Below are 16665 nucleotides of genomic sequence, written 5' to 3' on the forward strand. Positions count from 1 at the left end.
ATTCTCCAATTAGAAATAAGGTCAAATAAATATATAATTTATTGTAGAAAAAAAAATAGAAAAAAAATTCCTAGTTTAAATAGATAGAAAAAAAACGTTTGTATTAATTTTAAATGAGAAAAATAATAATAAGTTTTCTACTAGAGTGCGCCAGGGTTGCTTATCGAAATGTCGCGTGTTGCCACATCACCACCAAATCAAATGAGTTCGTGCGATGTTTTCTGTATAGGATGCGCCACTGTCGAGTAACCCACGATACGTGGAAAGCAGCGTGAGTTTTTCTGCTTCTATACAACATGTCAAATTATTGTTAAATTTATCTTAACTATCTGACGCTAGAAATCGTATTTATTACGATATCAGTGTAATTCTAATTTGCAATAACGTCAAAACAGGCGAAAGTTCGATTAGAAATTTTTTCTTCATTTATTGAGAATCAGGATTTTGCATATGCACGGCACGATGAGCACACCAGCTCAGGGCCAAGTTAAAGCGAGAAACGGCGTGGTTAAGCAGGTAAGCGTTTTTCATCAAAACCTCATGGCTAAATATTATTTTATATTTTATGGACAAAATTTATTTTATAAATTGAAATTTTGATTGAATAATTTATTCTAATATCGAACAATACCTCTATCATTTCTTACTTCTTTATTTTCTTTAAGTATACTCTCTCTTGGTTAAAAAAAAAAAAAAAAGGAAAAAACGTGCACAACATATGGTAATATTTTATCATCGTTCATTCATTTCTTTCTACTTCTTAAGTTTCTACTTCATTGTTCTAATCCATATGTCAACATTTAACTATTGCGTCATATACAACATGATATGGCAATATTTCTAAATTTTGAAATCTTCCAATTAATAATCCTAACAATTAGAACTTCTTATGCTTAATGTTGTATGAAAAGTATGTTACTTTTACATAAAATATATAATACATTGACTTAATTATTATCCTTTGTATATAAAATGATATATCAGTGATTTTTATTTGACATAAAAAAAGAAAAATTCTATACTATTTTTTCTATAGATCATTTCAGGAGATACTCTTGTAATTCGTGGACAACCTCTTGGAGGACCCCCACCAGAAGTTACTATAACCTTATGTAACATAACTGCACCAAAATTAGAACGCTGGAAAACAAATGATAGGTATGGATAATTACTAAGCTTTACGTATTACAAAACATGTTAACTTATAATTTAATTTACAGCGTTGAAGAAAGTAAAGATGAACCTTATGCCTGGGAAGCAAGAGAATTTCTACGTAAGAAACTTATCGGTCAAGATGTTACATTTACCACTGAAAAAGCTGTTAATACTAACAAAACATACGGCACTGTTTGGCTAGGAAAAGGTATTACGTTTACATACACACATTCAAATTAATTCAATATTTTAAACTATTTGTTTTTTTACAGATAAAAATGGAGAAAATGTTATAGAGTCTTTAGTTTCTGAAGGCTTAGTTAACGTTAAAAAAGATACTCGCAATCCAACAGCCGAACAAACACGGTTGATTGAATTAGAGAATACTGCAAAAGCAGCTAACAAAGGCAAATGGTCAGATTCACCAGCTTCTGCACACATACGTGACGTTAAATGGACCATTGATGATCCTAGAAAATTGGTAGAAAAATATGGCAAGAAACCTGTTAAAGCTGTTATTGAATTTGTTTTCAATGGATCAACTTTAAAAGCATTTTTGTTACCTGAATTTTACAACATTGTATTAATGATATCTGGTATTCGGTGTCCTGGTTGGCCAAGTGGACGACGGGATGCTAATTCTGGTGATCCTTATGCAGAAGAAGCAAGGTATTTTGTAGAATCACGACTTCTACACAGAGATGTCGAGATTATACTCGAATCTGTTAATAATAACAATTTTGTTGGAAGTGTTATTCATCCTAAAGGTTAATATTATATATTATAATAATATGTGATTATATTGTAAAATACTCAAAGTCATCATATAATAACAATTTCATTTATTTAATAGGAAATATTGCGGAAATCTTATTGAGCGAAGGTTTTGCTAAATGTCAAGATTGGTCTATAAACAACAGTAAATCTGGTGCAGAAAAACTTTACCTTGCTGAAAAAGCTGCTAAAGAAGCACGATTACGTTTATGGAAAGATTATAAACCATCTGGTCCTCAAATTGAATTTACTGGTACTATCGTTGAAATTGTAAATGCTGATGCGTTTATTATCAGGACACAAAATGGTGAAAACAAAAAAGTCTTTTTAAGTAGCATTCGACCACCATCTAGAGAAAAGAAACCTGGTGAAGATAATACCAATAATGCAACCAGATCGAATCGTCCTTTATATGACATACCATGGATGTTAGAGGCACGTGAATTTCTAAGAGAAAAATTTATCAGAAAAAATGTTAAAGTTGTAGTCGATTATACTCAACCAGCAAGAGAAAGTTTTCCTGAAAAATTATGTTGTACAGTAATGTGTGGAAAAACGTAAGTTAAACAAACAAAAATATTTATTTATATCTCATATTTTGTTATTTATTCTTCTGTTTTGTTTTTTTATAGAAATGTTGCAGAAGCATTAGTTTCAAGAGGTCTTGCTAGAGTTGTAAAACATAAACAAAGCGATGATCAACGTTCATCTCATTACAATTTGCTTCAAGTTGCTGAAAGTAAAGCAGAAAAGTCCCAACATGGTTTGCACGCAAAGAAAGATATTCCAGTTCATAGATTAGTAGATCTTTCCAATGATCCTTCTAAAGCTAAAGCATTTTTAACATCGTTGAAAAGAGCTCAAGGAATTAAAGCTGTTGTTGAATTTGTCACGAGTGGTTCACGTTTGAAATTATTTTTACCAAAAGAAGATCAACTAATAACATTTGTATTAGCTGGTATTAGAACACCACGATGTCAGAGATCTTTACCTGGAGGAGGTATTATTAAAGCTGATGAATATGGTGACAAAGCTTTAGCTTTCACTAAGGAACATTGTTTCCAAAGGGATGTAGAAATTAAAATTGAAAGTACAGAGACTAAAGGAAGCGGTTTCATAGGATGTTTAACCGTTAATGATATTAATATGTCTGTTGCTTTGGTGGAAGAAGGTTTAGCCGAAGTAGTGACTTTCCCTGATTTAGGTGAATTTACCAAAACTCTTAAAGCTGCTGAAGAAAGGGCAAAATCGAAAAAGCTTAATGTTCGTATTACTTCACACATTTATTCTTTTAATATTTAATATTATTTCAAATATTCATAATAAATCATTGATTTTTGTAGATTTGGAAGAATCGTGTTGAAGTACAAGTTGAAAATGAAAAGAATGAAGATGAGAAAGAAGTTGCAGAAAGAAAAATAGATTATCAAGAAATTGTTATTACCGAAGTAACGGAAGATCTTCATTTCTATGCTCAACATGTTGAACAAGGCAGTTCGTTGGAAAACTTACTTTCACAATTACGACAGGAATTAGCTGCTAGTCCTCCACTTCCTGGTGCTTATAAACCAACGAGGGGTGACTTGGCAGTAGCCAAATTTACTGGTGACGATCAATGGTATCGTGTTAAAACAGAAAAAGTTTCAGGACCAAATGTTAGTGTATTTTACATTGACTATGGTAACAGAGAGACAATTAATGTAACACGAGTCGCTGATTTACCTGCTCGTTTTGCAACTGACAAATCTTATGCACACGAGTACACACTTGCGTGTGTTGCTTTGCCAAATGATGTAAGTAATTTAATTTCTCTTTGAAATAATAATAAATATAATAACAATATTATTATAAATAAATTTGTAGAATGATGATAAGAAGGCAGCTGTACAAGCATTTAAAGAGGATGTAATGGATAAAATATTACTGATGAATGTTGAATACAAAGTAAACAACAATTTACATGCTGTAACTCTCGCAGATGTATCTACAAACGATGATATTGCCAAAGGGCTCATTGCAGATGGACTATTATTGGTTCACAAACATAAAGATAAGAGACTTGGAAAATTGGTTAGTTGACTTTAACTAATTTTAAAACAATATGACAAACTAAAAATGAATTAATTTATTTTCTATATTTTCAACTTTTTGATAGATTGAAGAATATGCAAAAGCAGAAGAAGAAGCTAAGCATAATCGTCGCAATATCTGGGAATATGGAGATATTAGAGCAGATGAGGATAAAGAATTTGGAGCGTAATCGAATTACTGAAAATACTGATAAATATTTCCGATCAAACAAAAGTGATATAAAGACAAAAAAAGACATTTTTGAAAAGCATAATAATAATAAATATATATACATATATATATATATATATGTATATTGACTAGATTGATGGAAAAGAATGAATGTCGATATGAGAGTTACATATTGCATTCGGTGATAATGCAATTATATTTCAGTATATAAAACCCAAAATGTACATAACGATTTAATTAATGTCCATAATTATTAGCATATTACAAAGGACAAAGTACAGATGCAGAAAATAAATAGATCAGACTGCCTCTATTTACTGACATAATAAAACTGACATAATAAAATATGTATTCTCATCGACGCATACATTCATTATTATTACTCTTTGGTGCCACAATGTAAATGTTTTTTTTTTATCCAATTTGATGATCATGAATGAATTTTGATAAAATATTATTTCCTGGTTTCGCCAATCTATCCAAACTGTGTGCAATTAATATTTGTTATAACATACCTTCATATAAAATTAATAATATTTATCTTTAGATGTATATTACATTGAAAACTTGACTGCAAAAGTAGAATCCCAATGAAATATTATGAAAACATATCTGTTTATCTAATAGATTACATTTGAACGTTTCAAGTGTTGTATCTCTGAGAAATACGTGTTATGTTAAGAAGACTGTAGAAAATTGAGAACTTATTTAGAATATGGACCTATTTTACAAACAAAAATAGGATTATCAAAATTACAAGTGTTCTTCTTTAACATTGTCACGTGATTATTATTTTTTTCTTTTCTTAGGTTTCATATCACTGATCCCATATCATTATAAAAAGCACGGTGTTGCATTTCTTTTTAAGAATAATAATAGACCAGATATTATTCAATATGATCTCAATCTTTTTTAGCATGCTCATTTTATTTTAACATTTGTTTTTTTTTTCTAATAGAATAAAAATAATTTAAATTAATCTTGAACAATGATCATAATCATAATAGATTAAAAACGTGCAAACGTTATTTATCACATCTTAACAAATATTTCAAATAAATAATATAATTATAAAAAAAATTACAAATGAATTTATAAAAAACATGAAAAAATTTATACTAAATTTTCTATACACATTTAATTTAATAATTTTTGTTTGTTTGTAATCTATTAAAAAGCTCAACGCGTATGGAAGAATGGCGAATAGTTTTGTAAGGAAAGAAGAAGACGTATGAGGATTAAAAAGACTCGATTAATTTTTCTCAAGTACTGAAATGGGAATGTTACAATGAAATCATGTTATATATAATTCATTATAATACATATGCTTCTCATTCTATGATTTTATGTCATATTCTTCTGCAAAGAAATGCATTTATCTATTTTCTAACATATAGGCACTTAAATAATTTTATTCAACAACGGATGAGAAGACATAGGTGTTTCCATTTATTTATAAATGACATTGTTTTGTCTAATTCATGATGAATAAATATTTCAATCTCGATGTAATGATTTTTTTATTTATGTTAAAAATGTCATTTAATTTAATTGAATTATGGCCAATATGAAAGAAAAGAAATTAATAGAAATATTCATAGTTTATACAAGACCACACATTCCAATATATATATTGCTATACATTTGAGCATTATTTAAAAAAATTGTGGTAATTATAAATGACTTAGAACAATAGGAAATAATATCTAAGATATTAATTAGAATATTGCTCGCTCTCTGGTCCTAAAAAAAAAAAAAAAAAAAACAAAGAAAAGACTATTCTAAGCAAATTTGTAAATGAAAACAAAACAATGAAATGAAAACTGCATTAAAAATGTAGAGAAACATTAACATTTCTTTTTTTTTATTAAACTGATGATCAATTGATCAGAGTTCATTTTAATATAAAAGTAACAAGTTTAATGTTCAATTATACAATTATTAAATTGTATGTTTTAAAACTTGATCATCCCAAGAACAGGATAACAGTTCATCTTTGTACCAAGCGAGTCCACGGACAAAATCTGTATGTGTAATATTTTCATAAATAACATTACAATCCTTATTTGTATCAATAACTTTAAATACTACATCATCGCAGCAACAAGCTAATTGACTTGACCTAGAAAAAAAGATAAATAAATATATGTAAATTCTTGAAATTATTCAATGAAACATCTTAATTGATTTAATGTTCAATATTGATTGAAATTAGACAAGTATAATAATTATCAATGATCTATATGTGCTAATAAGTGTTTAGATATTATTTCAATATAGGTTATATTAATGTAAAGATTATGACCCAAAATTTCATTGTATTACCTTTCTGGATTTGGATTAAATAAAAGCTTATGTATTGATCTGGAAAATACAAATGACTCGAATAATACGTCATCCGTATTTCTAATATCAATTAACGTAACACTTCCATCAATTGCACCTATTGCTACGATATTATCAGAAATAGGACTGCAGGATACTGAAGTCAAACCATAGCCATATTTTTCTAAAATACCTTATAGAATATAAACACAAATTAATATTCATGAAAATATTGAAATATCAAATAAATAATATAATATCTTGAAATATAAGTAAACTAACAGGTGGCAGGTTTTGATTTTCGAAGATCCCACATTAATGCACAATTATCTAATGATGTAGATATAAATACAGAATTATTTCCATGTTGTACATCAACTCCAGTTACAATATCTATGTGACTAGAATGGAATGAATCTGTAGACATTAGATTAGATATATCCCAGACCTTCACACTGCGACAAATGAATATTAATATTTCTATTATTTTCTTTAAATGGCTGATGATTTGTAATGATAAGAAGCATACCAACAATCCATTCCGCCACTAACTAAACGTTCTTTATCAGAAAATACTGAAATACTTGTAATAGTATCATCGTGTTGACAAGCATATCCAAAAGATTGTAATTCAAATGTATCTTTCTCAGATGTTTCAACTAAACCAATTATTTGTAACAAACCACTATCTTCACCAATTATAAATTTGTCTTTTTCTAAATATGCTCCCGTTGTTATACCAGTTATAGTTTTTGTTGATAATAAAGCTTTGGATTTTGTAAAATCTGAAATGTCATTGTAATACCACACAGTACCAGACCAAAACCGATCTGTCATATTACTACCACCAAGAATAGCATTATTATCTGTAAATCAATAAAACGTGCAAATGTCAACTTACATTTGATATGTATATATTGTATATTAATTATGTTTAAATTTATATAAACATGTAATGTCGAATATTACCATCATATACTAATATAAGTTGTAGATGTTTGTCAGTAACAGTTGGACGATCGGCTTGTGACAAATTTCTGTAAACTTCGGCATTTAAATTCGGAGCGATTGATATATCCATGTTCTGAAATTATTTATACCTAACTATATTTAATTATTATTATAAAAAAGTTATAAAATTTTAGCAAAACCTATCCTCTCATTCAAAATCAAAACAGTAGAAAATTCATTCCGTAAACAGTTTACAATTGAATCCATTACCATTGTAGTTTTTCTGCGAGATCAACCAATTAGTAAATAGCAAATATTAATGCAATAATATCATTGGTCGAACCACGGACAAATAGCGATACCTTTAAAATTCCTTCGGGCAAATTTGCAACACCAATTTTCATATTAAAATAAATCAAATGTTTTCTTTATAAATAAAAATAATATCAATAATTAATATAAATGTATAATAATAAAAGCGCGAAAATCAAAATAAATTAAACAATTTAAATAAGAAATGTTAAAATGTAATATTGATATTAATATAGAATAAAGAAAGATAGAAATAGTGTGTGTGTTATATATACATATATATGTTTATATATATAAAAATATGTATTGTCCGTTAATTAATTGTAAAAAATAAAATATCCAAACAATTGCAAGATAATAAAAAAAAAACTAGAATTTGAAACAATTGCAAAATGCTATGAACGTTTCCCCGGTTTGAAAAAATTCATCCGTTGGAATATGATTAGAAAAATTCTTCGAAAATTAATAGTCACGATCTAAGGTAATACGACCTTTAATCGAATTGTCACGAGATTCTTGTTTTGCTTTGATCTGGTGTCTCAACCCCACTCCTGGGGTCATATTTTCGTGTCATCCCAAATTTACATGTGGCGTGTAAAAGTAGAGAATATGATTACCGTGGTAAGATCGTCGTGACGTAACGCGTCCAAGTACGCTGATAATTTCCGTCGTGACGCATGCGTATTCGCTCGCAAGGAGAGAGAAAATTGGAATTAGTCGAACGGAATCCCGGAAAGCGAGTACGAGAGATACGCGTGGTGCCCGTTTTAGGAATATATCAGAGCGAGCACACGGAAAAAAGTCTAGATCCATTAAAAGTCATTAAGTTAATATAATAGAAGAAACGAAAGCCCTTTAACGCCGAGGTGACGCGACGCAAGGTTCATTGGATTGATAAAAAATATAGGATGGCGAAGCCTGCGCAAGTTTTACTTATCGAGCCGGAAAGCGAACTACGATTCAGGGGTACGAAGGATCAACGATCTTCGTAATTTAATATTTCGATCGACAACGCCTTTATATATTTATTTATTTATTTCTTATATATTTTAATATCTATCTAGTTGTCTATTTATCCTTACCATCCATCTAATCTATCCACCCAATCATCCATCCACCCATATCTATCCGTCCATCCATCCATTTCTTCTTTCCTAATTTCATTCGTTTCTGAGTTTATCTTTAATATATCATATATATACATATAATATGTATTCGGTTGTACGTATTATACATTCGACTTTGATCCTACATATATCACTAGCTCGTAACAAAAAACTAACCGATTTCGGTTTCGAACGAAACACCCTAGTGCACACGGTGTGTGTTGCACTGCATTGTCAAGATGACGTAAGGGAAATATAGAAAGAGATAGATAGACAAATAATATTACGAATAGTCCTATCGCGTGTTTTTATTAACTTTCAACATTTTAACAAACCCTAGCCAAAAAATTGAACAATTTCTATTCGTGAAAATCCAAGTAAAAGTGCCAAGTCGTACTTAACCCTATTCGTTGTACGTCATTCGCTGTCAAAGCCAAGTGTACAGGATGATCATTTTATTGTACGCTTCTTCTCTTAACTCTTTTATTTCCCCTCTCCTCTCTTTTCTATTCCACATTACCCCTCTTTTTCCTTGTTTCTCCTTCCCCTCTTCCCCCTCACTTCTTCCATTCCCCCCCCATTCCTCTTTTCTACGCTTACACACACTTTCTCTCTCTCTCTCTCTCTCTCTCTCTCTCTCTCTCTCTCTCTTACACACACACACACACACGTTTCTTCTCTACTTCCATCTTCTTCTTATTCACCACGTATATATATATATATATATATTACTTTGTCATTCTCTTATGTATATATATATGTAATTTTCTTTCTTTCTATCCTTCGGCCTTGCTTGGCTTTTTTCTTTTCTATTCTTTATGCAAATTATTGCTATTTAAAACTAATTTATAATAAAAAAAAAAAAAAGAAATAGCATATTCACGCGTTTGAATTATATGCAAAGTGTCAGGTGATCATATTTATTTCGTGACCGATGCTTTTATTTAATAATTTACGTATTTAAATTAAAAATGTTCAAGATTTTGTTTTTTTTATTTTTATAACCAATAATATTTATGTTACAATTTTTAAATGGTTTAAATACAATCATTGTTTAATAAAAACATTTTATTTCTATTCGATCATTTCTTTTTATCATTGTTTTATTAGCATATTGCCATGTCATGTTTAATCTTCATATCAATGATCTCTGATCTATGTTATTTCAGTTGAATTACGTTTCTTATTTCATAATGATAAACGTTAAATGGTGTATTATTGTGTCACATTGTTGTTCTTGTTGTTGTTTATTTTTTTGATCTGTTCTATTATTTACGTTTATTAAAATTGCATATTATTTTGTATAATATGTGTGTGTATTATTAGAAATGACAATAATAATAATAATAATTATTATTATTATTATTTTTTTTCTAGGCCCATTCACCGGAGCTCCAGTCACATCTTACATAAAATTAATAAATCCTACCTCTAACAAAGTATATTTTAAAATAAAAACGACCGTACCAAAGAAATATTGCGTACGCCCTAATTCAGGAGCCTTGAAGCCAATGGAAATTGCAGAAATAGCAGGTTCATTTATAAATCTATTTAATATTGTTGATTAATAATAATTTCTTTCAAGATTCAAATGTATATAAAATAAAAAATATTTGATGTTTTGTAGTATGCTTACAACCTTGCGATTTTGATCCAGCGGATAAAAATAAACACAAATTTATGGTTCAAAGTTTAATAGCTCCGGATAATGATCCAGATGATTATTTAAATAACGATGTGGTATGTATCATCATAACAACGAATACTTTTAATTATAATTTATGTACATTATTATTATTATTATTATTATTATTATTATTATTATTATTATTATTATTATTTGTGTTAATAATTTTTTTTTTTAAGTGGAAAGAGACAAAACCGGATCAATTAATGGACTCTAAATTAAAATGCGTATTTGAGAATCCAGTTACAACTACTGCTGCAACTAAAACGACTACAACCACTACGACAACTAGGTCTGATACTACTACGAATAATGAGAAAAATAAAGGTACTGGTGATTCAGTGAAATCATCTCCAAAGGTAAGTTTATATCAAATGAATAAAATCAATCTTTTCAAAGAGAAAAAATATTAATGATTTATAATATTAATGTATTGTTCATATGTTTAGGTATTGGAAGAAACAGAAGAGAAATTGTTAAAAGCAGCACAAGAAGTTACTCAGCTTAGAGTAGAAGAAAGTGCTCTCAGGCAGGAGAACCTTCAACTCAGGGTAAATGATTAAAAATTATTTGATGATAATTCTCGTTTTAATCTTTTTTTTTTCTTGTAATTAACAGAGATTTAATTGTTATTTTGTTTTTTTATTATTCTCACAGAGAGATTTAATGAAATACCGGAATTCAGCATTGGAGGATGCTAGAGGTTTGCCAGCTCAAAGCAGTAATCAGTATTCTATGACATCAATCAATTATCTCATTACCATTGCAATGATCATATTTGGCTATTTGTTGGGAAAACTAATCTGAGCAGCTCTTATTCTTCAAATATACCTCGGCACATCCCTTCTTTCCCTACATTCTTAGTCTGCCCCCCTGCCATCTTCAGACTGTAAAGACCAATTTCAGTCTCGTACCATTATTTGGTTGATAATAATAAATTATATTAACAGGAACACAATCGTGGTCTCCATTAATAGGACTATTTGCTTTGGGAATGTGCTTAGCCCGGTAAATCATCCGAAATTTTGTTAACTTCGTTCAATTTTGAAAACTTCAAATCCTTTTTTAAGAAATGTTTGTTATGTTCCAGTCAAGAGTCCAATGGCTTGGGATTGATACCACATATTAGTTAATTGTTAAACATCTAAGAAATGTTACTGATTAACGTGAAAACTAAATATCAAGTAGCATGTCTTGGATATAAATGTTTACTAGTTTATACATTTGTTTTTTTAATAAACTTTCCCCACGCATACACTTCTTACAAAAGGATTTTTTTGCTTTTCAAACAACAACACACTTGCCTGCGTCTTCTTTGTGTCTTTGTGTCATCGATGCATATATATATATATATATTTGCCACCCCCCGCTAGGTCAAAATCAAATTAATACAAAAGTACTAATTTAAAGAAATTTAGATTTGTTTAAATGAAGTATTTTATATGATAGTTTTGAAAGAAAAAAAGAAAAAAATTTTTCCACATTTTTTTAAATCATCATCCATCATCATCATCATCATCATTATTATCATTGAGAGGAGTCCTATCTTTTAAATATCTCACCAGTTTTTTCAAATATTTTTCCAATATATATTTTGATTCGATTATTATAATCCAAAGTTTGAAAAATCAATAGTTAATAAATGAAAATAAAACATTGTGTGTTCTACTAAACGAAGGGAGAGAGAGAGAGAGAGAGAGAGTGACGCGCGGGCACGTTAACACTGTGATAGGTATAAAAAAAAAACGCCTTACAAAAAAATTAAGTGTATTTCGCGGTGGCGACGTTTCAAACGTCATCAAATATTAGTCATTTTATTCATTAAACATTTTATCAATTAGTTTCGATTCAATCGAAAATGTCATTTTGAAGAATAAGCAGAGAGGGAAGGGGGGCTGACTGAATAGTAGTGGGTTCGTCATTGTCCATAAACGGTAGTGATGACTGCATCAAAGAGCAGTGGCATATAATTTAAGAAGTTTATGCATTGAATTTATGACGCTTCAGTGTACTTTTTATTTCTTTATGTTTGTCTTATAAAAATTCAAAATAAAGATATCTCGGATGTCACACGATATTAATATTTGTACTTTGTACCTCTCTGTCATTACAAAAGTCTAAACTGGGTGCATGGTTTAACATTGACATGGAAAATTACTCGAGAGTTTTCTTTTTTTTTCAACAAATACAAACTAAGAAGAAAAGAAGAAGAAGAGCTACAAAATATATATATGTATGTATAGAAAGTGAGAGAGAAAAAACAATTGTAAGAAATACACTTTTTTTAAGTTGGCATGCTATAAATGAAAATCTTAATTAGCACTTACAATTAATACTTTATATATATATATACACACAAGATATTAAAAAAAAAAAAACATTTATATAATTATGTAGGTGATATAAAAATGATAAAAGATAATACAATGGCGAACATGTTTGTATTTAAATTTGCTTATAATTATTCTATATCTTATTGTTCATTTATTTCTTTTTCTAATATTTCTTTGTGTTTTATTAATGTTTGTTATTATGCAATTACAGTTATGTATAATACATACTCTCTACGTATAATCGTGATACTTCACAATGGAAAAACAAAAACGTGTTCTATTTTTATTATTTATAATATTATTTATTACAAGTATATATATGTTTAAATCGAATACACGAAGAGAACATTTAAAGTACGATGATTATTTGATAATTTATGAGATCTTCGAATTATTTTTTTGTATTGTTAATATTTAATTGTATTTTTAAGAAGAATCGAATGAAATTTGACACACATATACTTACACATACACTATTATATATATCAGCTTTCTAGTGTTACTTAACAAAAAAATAATGGGAAACGAGAAAATTGGCAAAAACAATCCGTGCCATGTTGTTTATTTTTTTTTTTTGTAAATAATAATATGGTACTTGTGCTTAAAGTGCACACGTGTTATTATACAATTCTATAATAATAAATGATAAGTAAATAGTAATAATAATAATAATAATAATGATAATATAAAACTATTAAGATATATATTATATACATACATATACACATTTAGAGATATATATATACACATGTATATATATATTGAAAGATCTCTGTAACGAGTTAAAAATATGCATTAAATAATTTACTTATTATTGTTAAATAAAATTAAACAGAGAAAAAGAGAGATAGATTCAAAAAAAGGAATGTGAATGTTTTAATAAATTTATATAATTATGTTTTATTTGAGATAAACAAAAAACAAAACAAAATCAAAAAGAAGAATGAAATCAAAACGAAATTGTGCATCCCATTTCCTTTCGTTTGAGGATTGCTTTTCTTTAAAATTTATAATAATAATAATAATAATATTCTTAACGTCAAAAGAATTGTGAATAGAACGAGTTATTAACAAAACAAAAAAACTAACTAATCTGACGGACTGTTTGTGTATATCGTGTCATTTTATTTATCCAATTTGAATCTAGACATTAATTTGAATAAACTTTATCAGGACAACACCATTATATCAAATATTTTAATTAATTTATAAGTCTAACGCGAAGAAAGGTCAGATAAGCGATAAGTTCTTGAAAATTAGAATGAAAATAAAGAAATAAAGATTGAATAAGTTATGTAGTACGTGTATATACGTGTGCGCGCGCGCGTTGTGTGTATGTAAAAGAGTGAGAGAGAGAGAGAGAAGAAGAAGAATCGTATGGCCCTAGTAGCCAGAAGTAGAGTAGGTCAGACCGTAATCAGACCACCCTCATACACACACACACATACATATACCCGCACAGATATAAACACGTAACGACTTTGTACGTGGCACAGGAGAGGTGAAAGGAAGGAGAAGGGTGCTATTGGGGTGGTCATCATCGTGTAAGAGTGCAGAAATCTACACACTGCAGTGGAGAAATTAATTCGAGTTTACGGACGATGATCACTTGATCTTTACTTTTTGACTTTCTACCCTTTTGCTAACGCAAATGTTATATTGTGTCACCTGAAAAAGAAAAAGAAAGTTGCATTAACTCTTTCTTGACTCTGCAATGTCCTCGAATACATTCTCGTCGATATGCAAAACCATTCCTTCACATGCATTATGCACCCTACCATAAACGTGCTTCCACCTCCCAACCCCTCTTCCTCTGCAACTCCTCACGTTTGACTGTCATTGAAATAATAAATAATACAACAACAACAAAAATTGCAAAAGCTACTTTATTTAAGATTGTTTAAACTAATGGGGGAAAAGTAGAAGATGAAAAATGTTTCCAATAAATATTAATATTTCTCTCTCCTTTTTCCATCTCCACCCCAACCCAACCCCATTCCAGCCCAGCCCTCAACCCCCATTATGAACAAAGTTATCGACGAACGTCATAATATCTCAATGCGTTTTCTTTTAGTGTGTAAGTCCTACTACGAAGTCATTTTCCTTCCATGGTAAATTATTAAATCCATTATCATTAATACCATGAGAAATGGATGATGAAAAGATGGTAAGGATTGGGGGGAGGAAGAAGAGTGAGGAGAGAAATATAGATAAAGATAGATAGAGAAAAGTTTGGTTTATTTTTGGCTGACAATTCATGATCCACCCCTCACCCAGCCCTCCCTCCCCTTCTTCTTCTACCCCCTTTTCTTTTTTTTTCACCGTCACATGGAACACCGCTAAAAAAAGTCGACGAATGACGTGTGTGACCGTACTGGTAGCGGGACGTTCGAGCGCAAACTGAAGTGCAGCTCCTGTGCTTCCTCGGTTACGACGTACAGATAAATCAGAATCGGAGGAAGGAAAGAGAGAGAGAAAGAGAGAGAGAGAGAGAGAGAGGAGCTGTAAAAGAAGGGAGGTGGATGATGATAGCTAGAGGAAGGACGGATGTGCAGCGCAGAACGGAGCCTGATCAGGGTGGCGGCGGCAGTAGCGGCCGGCTATTGATTTCAAGGGTTTCCTTAGTCCCCCGCCTTGCCGCTGAGTGCCCGACGGTTTCAGGTCGCCCCAATGTATTCCTGGTGCCCGACACTTAAATCATTCCCTTTTACATTTCCTTATTCTTCTCTTATTCTTATCATACTCTACCTATCATATCTTACAAAGGAGAAGTTACATTATTTAAAAGATAACTGTTAAGCTTAAAAGCTTTTTTAAAAGGGGAACCCCCTCTGTTGTAATTATGGGAGTAGAAATATTTTCAGTAACTCATGTAAATTCTTGTAGTAGATGCTAGAGAGTTAATTCTACCTGTTATCGAATGATTTTCCAAAGAGTACCCTAGTAGGATAAAAAAACTAAAAAGGAAGTATGTTAAAAAAAGATCGGAGGTCATGTGGGAAGGATTGATGGAAGGGAAGGGAACAGAAGGGAAGAGTGGGAAGGTCTTTGGTTGGCGTCGAAGCAGGAGGGTGGTCTAGATACGGCACTGCGCGAGTTGGCCCGAGCACAGACGGATCCGCGGGGTGAGCCGTCGCTCGCCATACGTCGAACTGGGTGGCCCGCGTTGGGGCGTCTCCTTCTATCAAGGATCGGTGTCGTGCAGTCGAACGGGGGACGACCACCGCCTTTTCCTCGACTCTCACCTTTATCCCCGGAAAGCTAGCTTAGCTATTATCTCTCTCTCTTATTTCTCACCTTTCGTTTAGCTTCGATACGATACGATACGATACAACACGATACACGACGACAACGACAACGACAACGACAACGACAACGCGACGACGACGAGTTGTCGTAATTAATCGGAATTTTTTTTGCGGGGTGCGTTGTTATAGTTCGTTAAAGTTTAGTTTTATCGTGGTGAGTTTGAAATAATCGTTAATTGTTCATTTGATTCGGTGCTCGCGTGGAATAAGAAAGTGAAAGAGAGAGAGAGAGAGAACGATGACGACCAGGACGAGGAGGATGACGTTAGCATTTAATCGACGATGTTACTACTCATGGTAGCGCGATCTTTGTGCGTCGCGGTTAGTAGTGCGGCCCTCGTCGGCATCGTCCTCGAGAGTGAATCGGGCGATCGGACGAGCAAGGAGATGGTGTCCTCGGTTTGCGAGGATAACAGTGACTTGGTAGGAAGAATCCTCGCTATCCGCAGTGT

The 16665-nt window shown here is 30.9% G+C and overlaps 3 protein-coding genes across 5 annotated transcripts; 2 read left to right on the top strand and 1 right to left on the bottom strand.

Annotated features, from left to right (window-relative positions):
* Nucleotides 1-230: 230 nt before the first annotated feature.
* On the top strand, nt 231-5698 carry Tudor-SN (staphylococcal nuclease domain-containing protein 1). The gene is made up of 9 exons (XM_015323422.2): nt 231-516; nt 1037-1158; nt 1221-1363; nt 1428-1922; nt 2009-2486; nt 2562-3192; nt 3273-3722; nt 3793-3999; nt 4085-5698. The coding sequence occupies exons 1-9, from the start codon at nt 451-453 to the stop codon at nt 4187-4189; spliced, it is 2697 nt and encodes an 898-aa protein (XP_015178908.1). The 5' UTR covers nt 231-450; the 3' UTR covers nt 4190-5698.
* A 340-nt stretch (nt 5699-6038) lies between these two features.
* On the bottom strand, nt 6039-8415 carry LOC107067689 (methylosome protein WDR77). Of its 3 annotated transcripts, none has more exons than XM_015323427.2 (6): nt 8397-8415; nt 7486-7600; nt 7046-7382; nt 6799-6971; nt 6517-6709; nt 6039-6313 (listed from the first exon to the last, which is right to left on the bottom strand). In XM_015323427.2, exons 2-6 carry the CDS (start codon nt 7595-7597, stop codon nt 6133-6135), a joined length of 996 nt encoding a protein of 331 aa, XP_015178913.1. In that variant the 5' UTR covers nt 7598-7600; nt 8397-8415; the 3' UTR covers nt 6039-6132. The 3 variants fall into 3 exon arrangements, with proteins under 3 accessions (XP_015178913.1, XP_015178912.1, XP_015178910.1); XM_015323426.2 differs by having other exon boundaries at nt 8271-8398; XM_015323424.2 differs by lacking the exon at nt 8397-8415 and adding an exon at nt 7738-7757.
* An 81-nt stretch (nt 8416-8496) lies between these two features.
* On the top strand, nt 8497-12647 carry Vap33 (VAMP-associated protein 33kDa). Its single transcript, XM_015323428.2, has 6 exons — nt 8497-8745; nt 10263-10418; nt 10513-10625; nt 10752-10931; nt 11022-11123; nt 11230-12647. The coding sequence occupies exons 1-6, from the start codon at nt 8688-8690 to the stop codon at nt 11377-11379; spliced, it is 759 nt and encodes a 252-aa protein (XP_015178914.1). The 5' UTR covers nt 8497-8687; the 3' UTR covers nt 11380-12647.
* The last annotated feature ends 4018 nt before the right edge of the window (nt 12648-16665 follow it).

The sequence above is a fragment of the Polistes dominula genome, unplaced genomic scaffold, assembly GCF_049000335.1.
Source record: "Polistes dominula isolate Pdom_NZ unplaced genomic scaffold, Pdom_raw_medaka contig_373, whole genome shotgun sequence".
NCBI classification, from domain to species: domain Eukaryota; kingdom Metazoa; phylum Arthropoda; class Insecta; order Hymenoptera; family Vespidae; genus Polistes; species Polistes dominula.

Bases quoted from the DNA above. Each gene is read 5' to 3' on its own strand.
- Tudor-SN (XM_015323422.2), top strand. From the start codon at position 451: ATGCACGGCACGATGAGCACACCAGCTCAGGGCCAAGTTAAAGCGAGA. The intron at 2,487-2,561 runs GTAAGTTAAACA...GTTTTTTTATAG, and splicing joins ACAGTAATGTGTGGAAAAAC to AAATGTTGCAGAAGCATTAG. The intron at 3,193-3,272 runs GTTCGTATTACT...TGATTTTTGTAG, and splicing joins CAAAATCGAAAAAGCTTAAT to ATTTGGAAGAATCGTGTTGA.
- Vap33 (XM_015323428.2), top strand. From the start codon at position 8,688: ATGGCGAAGCCTGCGCAAGTTTTACTTATCGAGCCGGAAAGCGAACTA. The intron at 8,746-10,262 runs GTACGAAGGATC...TTTTTTTTCTAG, and splicing joins AAGCGAACTACGATTCAGGG to GCCCATTCACCGGAGCTCCA. The intron at 10,626-10,751 runs GTATGTATCATC...TTTTTTTTTAAG, and splicing joins ATTATTTAAATAACGATGTG to TGGAAAGAGACAAAACCGGA.
- LOC107067689 (XM_015323424.2), bottom strand. The intron at 6,710-6,798 runs GTTAGTTTACTT...ATATTCTATAAG, and splicing joins AAAATCAAAACCTGCCACCT to GTATTTTAGAAAAATATGGC. The intron at 6,314-6,516 runs GTAATACAATGA...CTTTTTTTCTAG, and splicing joins TTTAATCCAAATCCAGAAAG to GTCAAGTCAATTAGCTTGTT.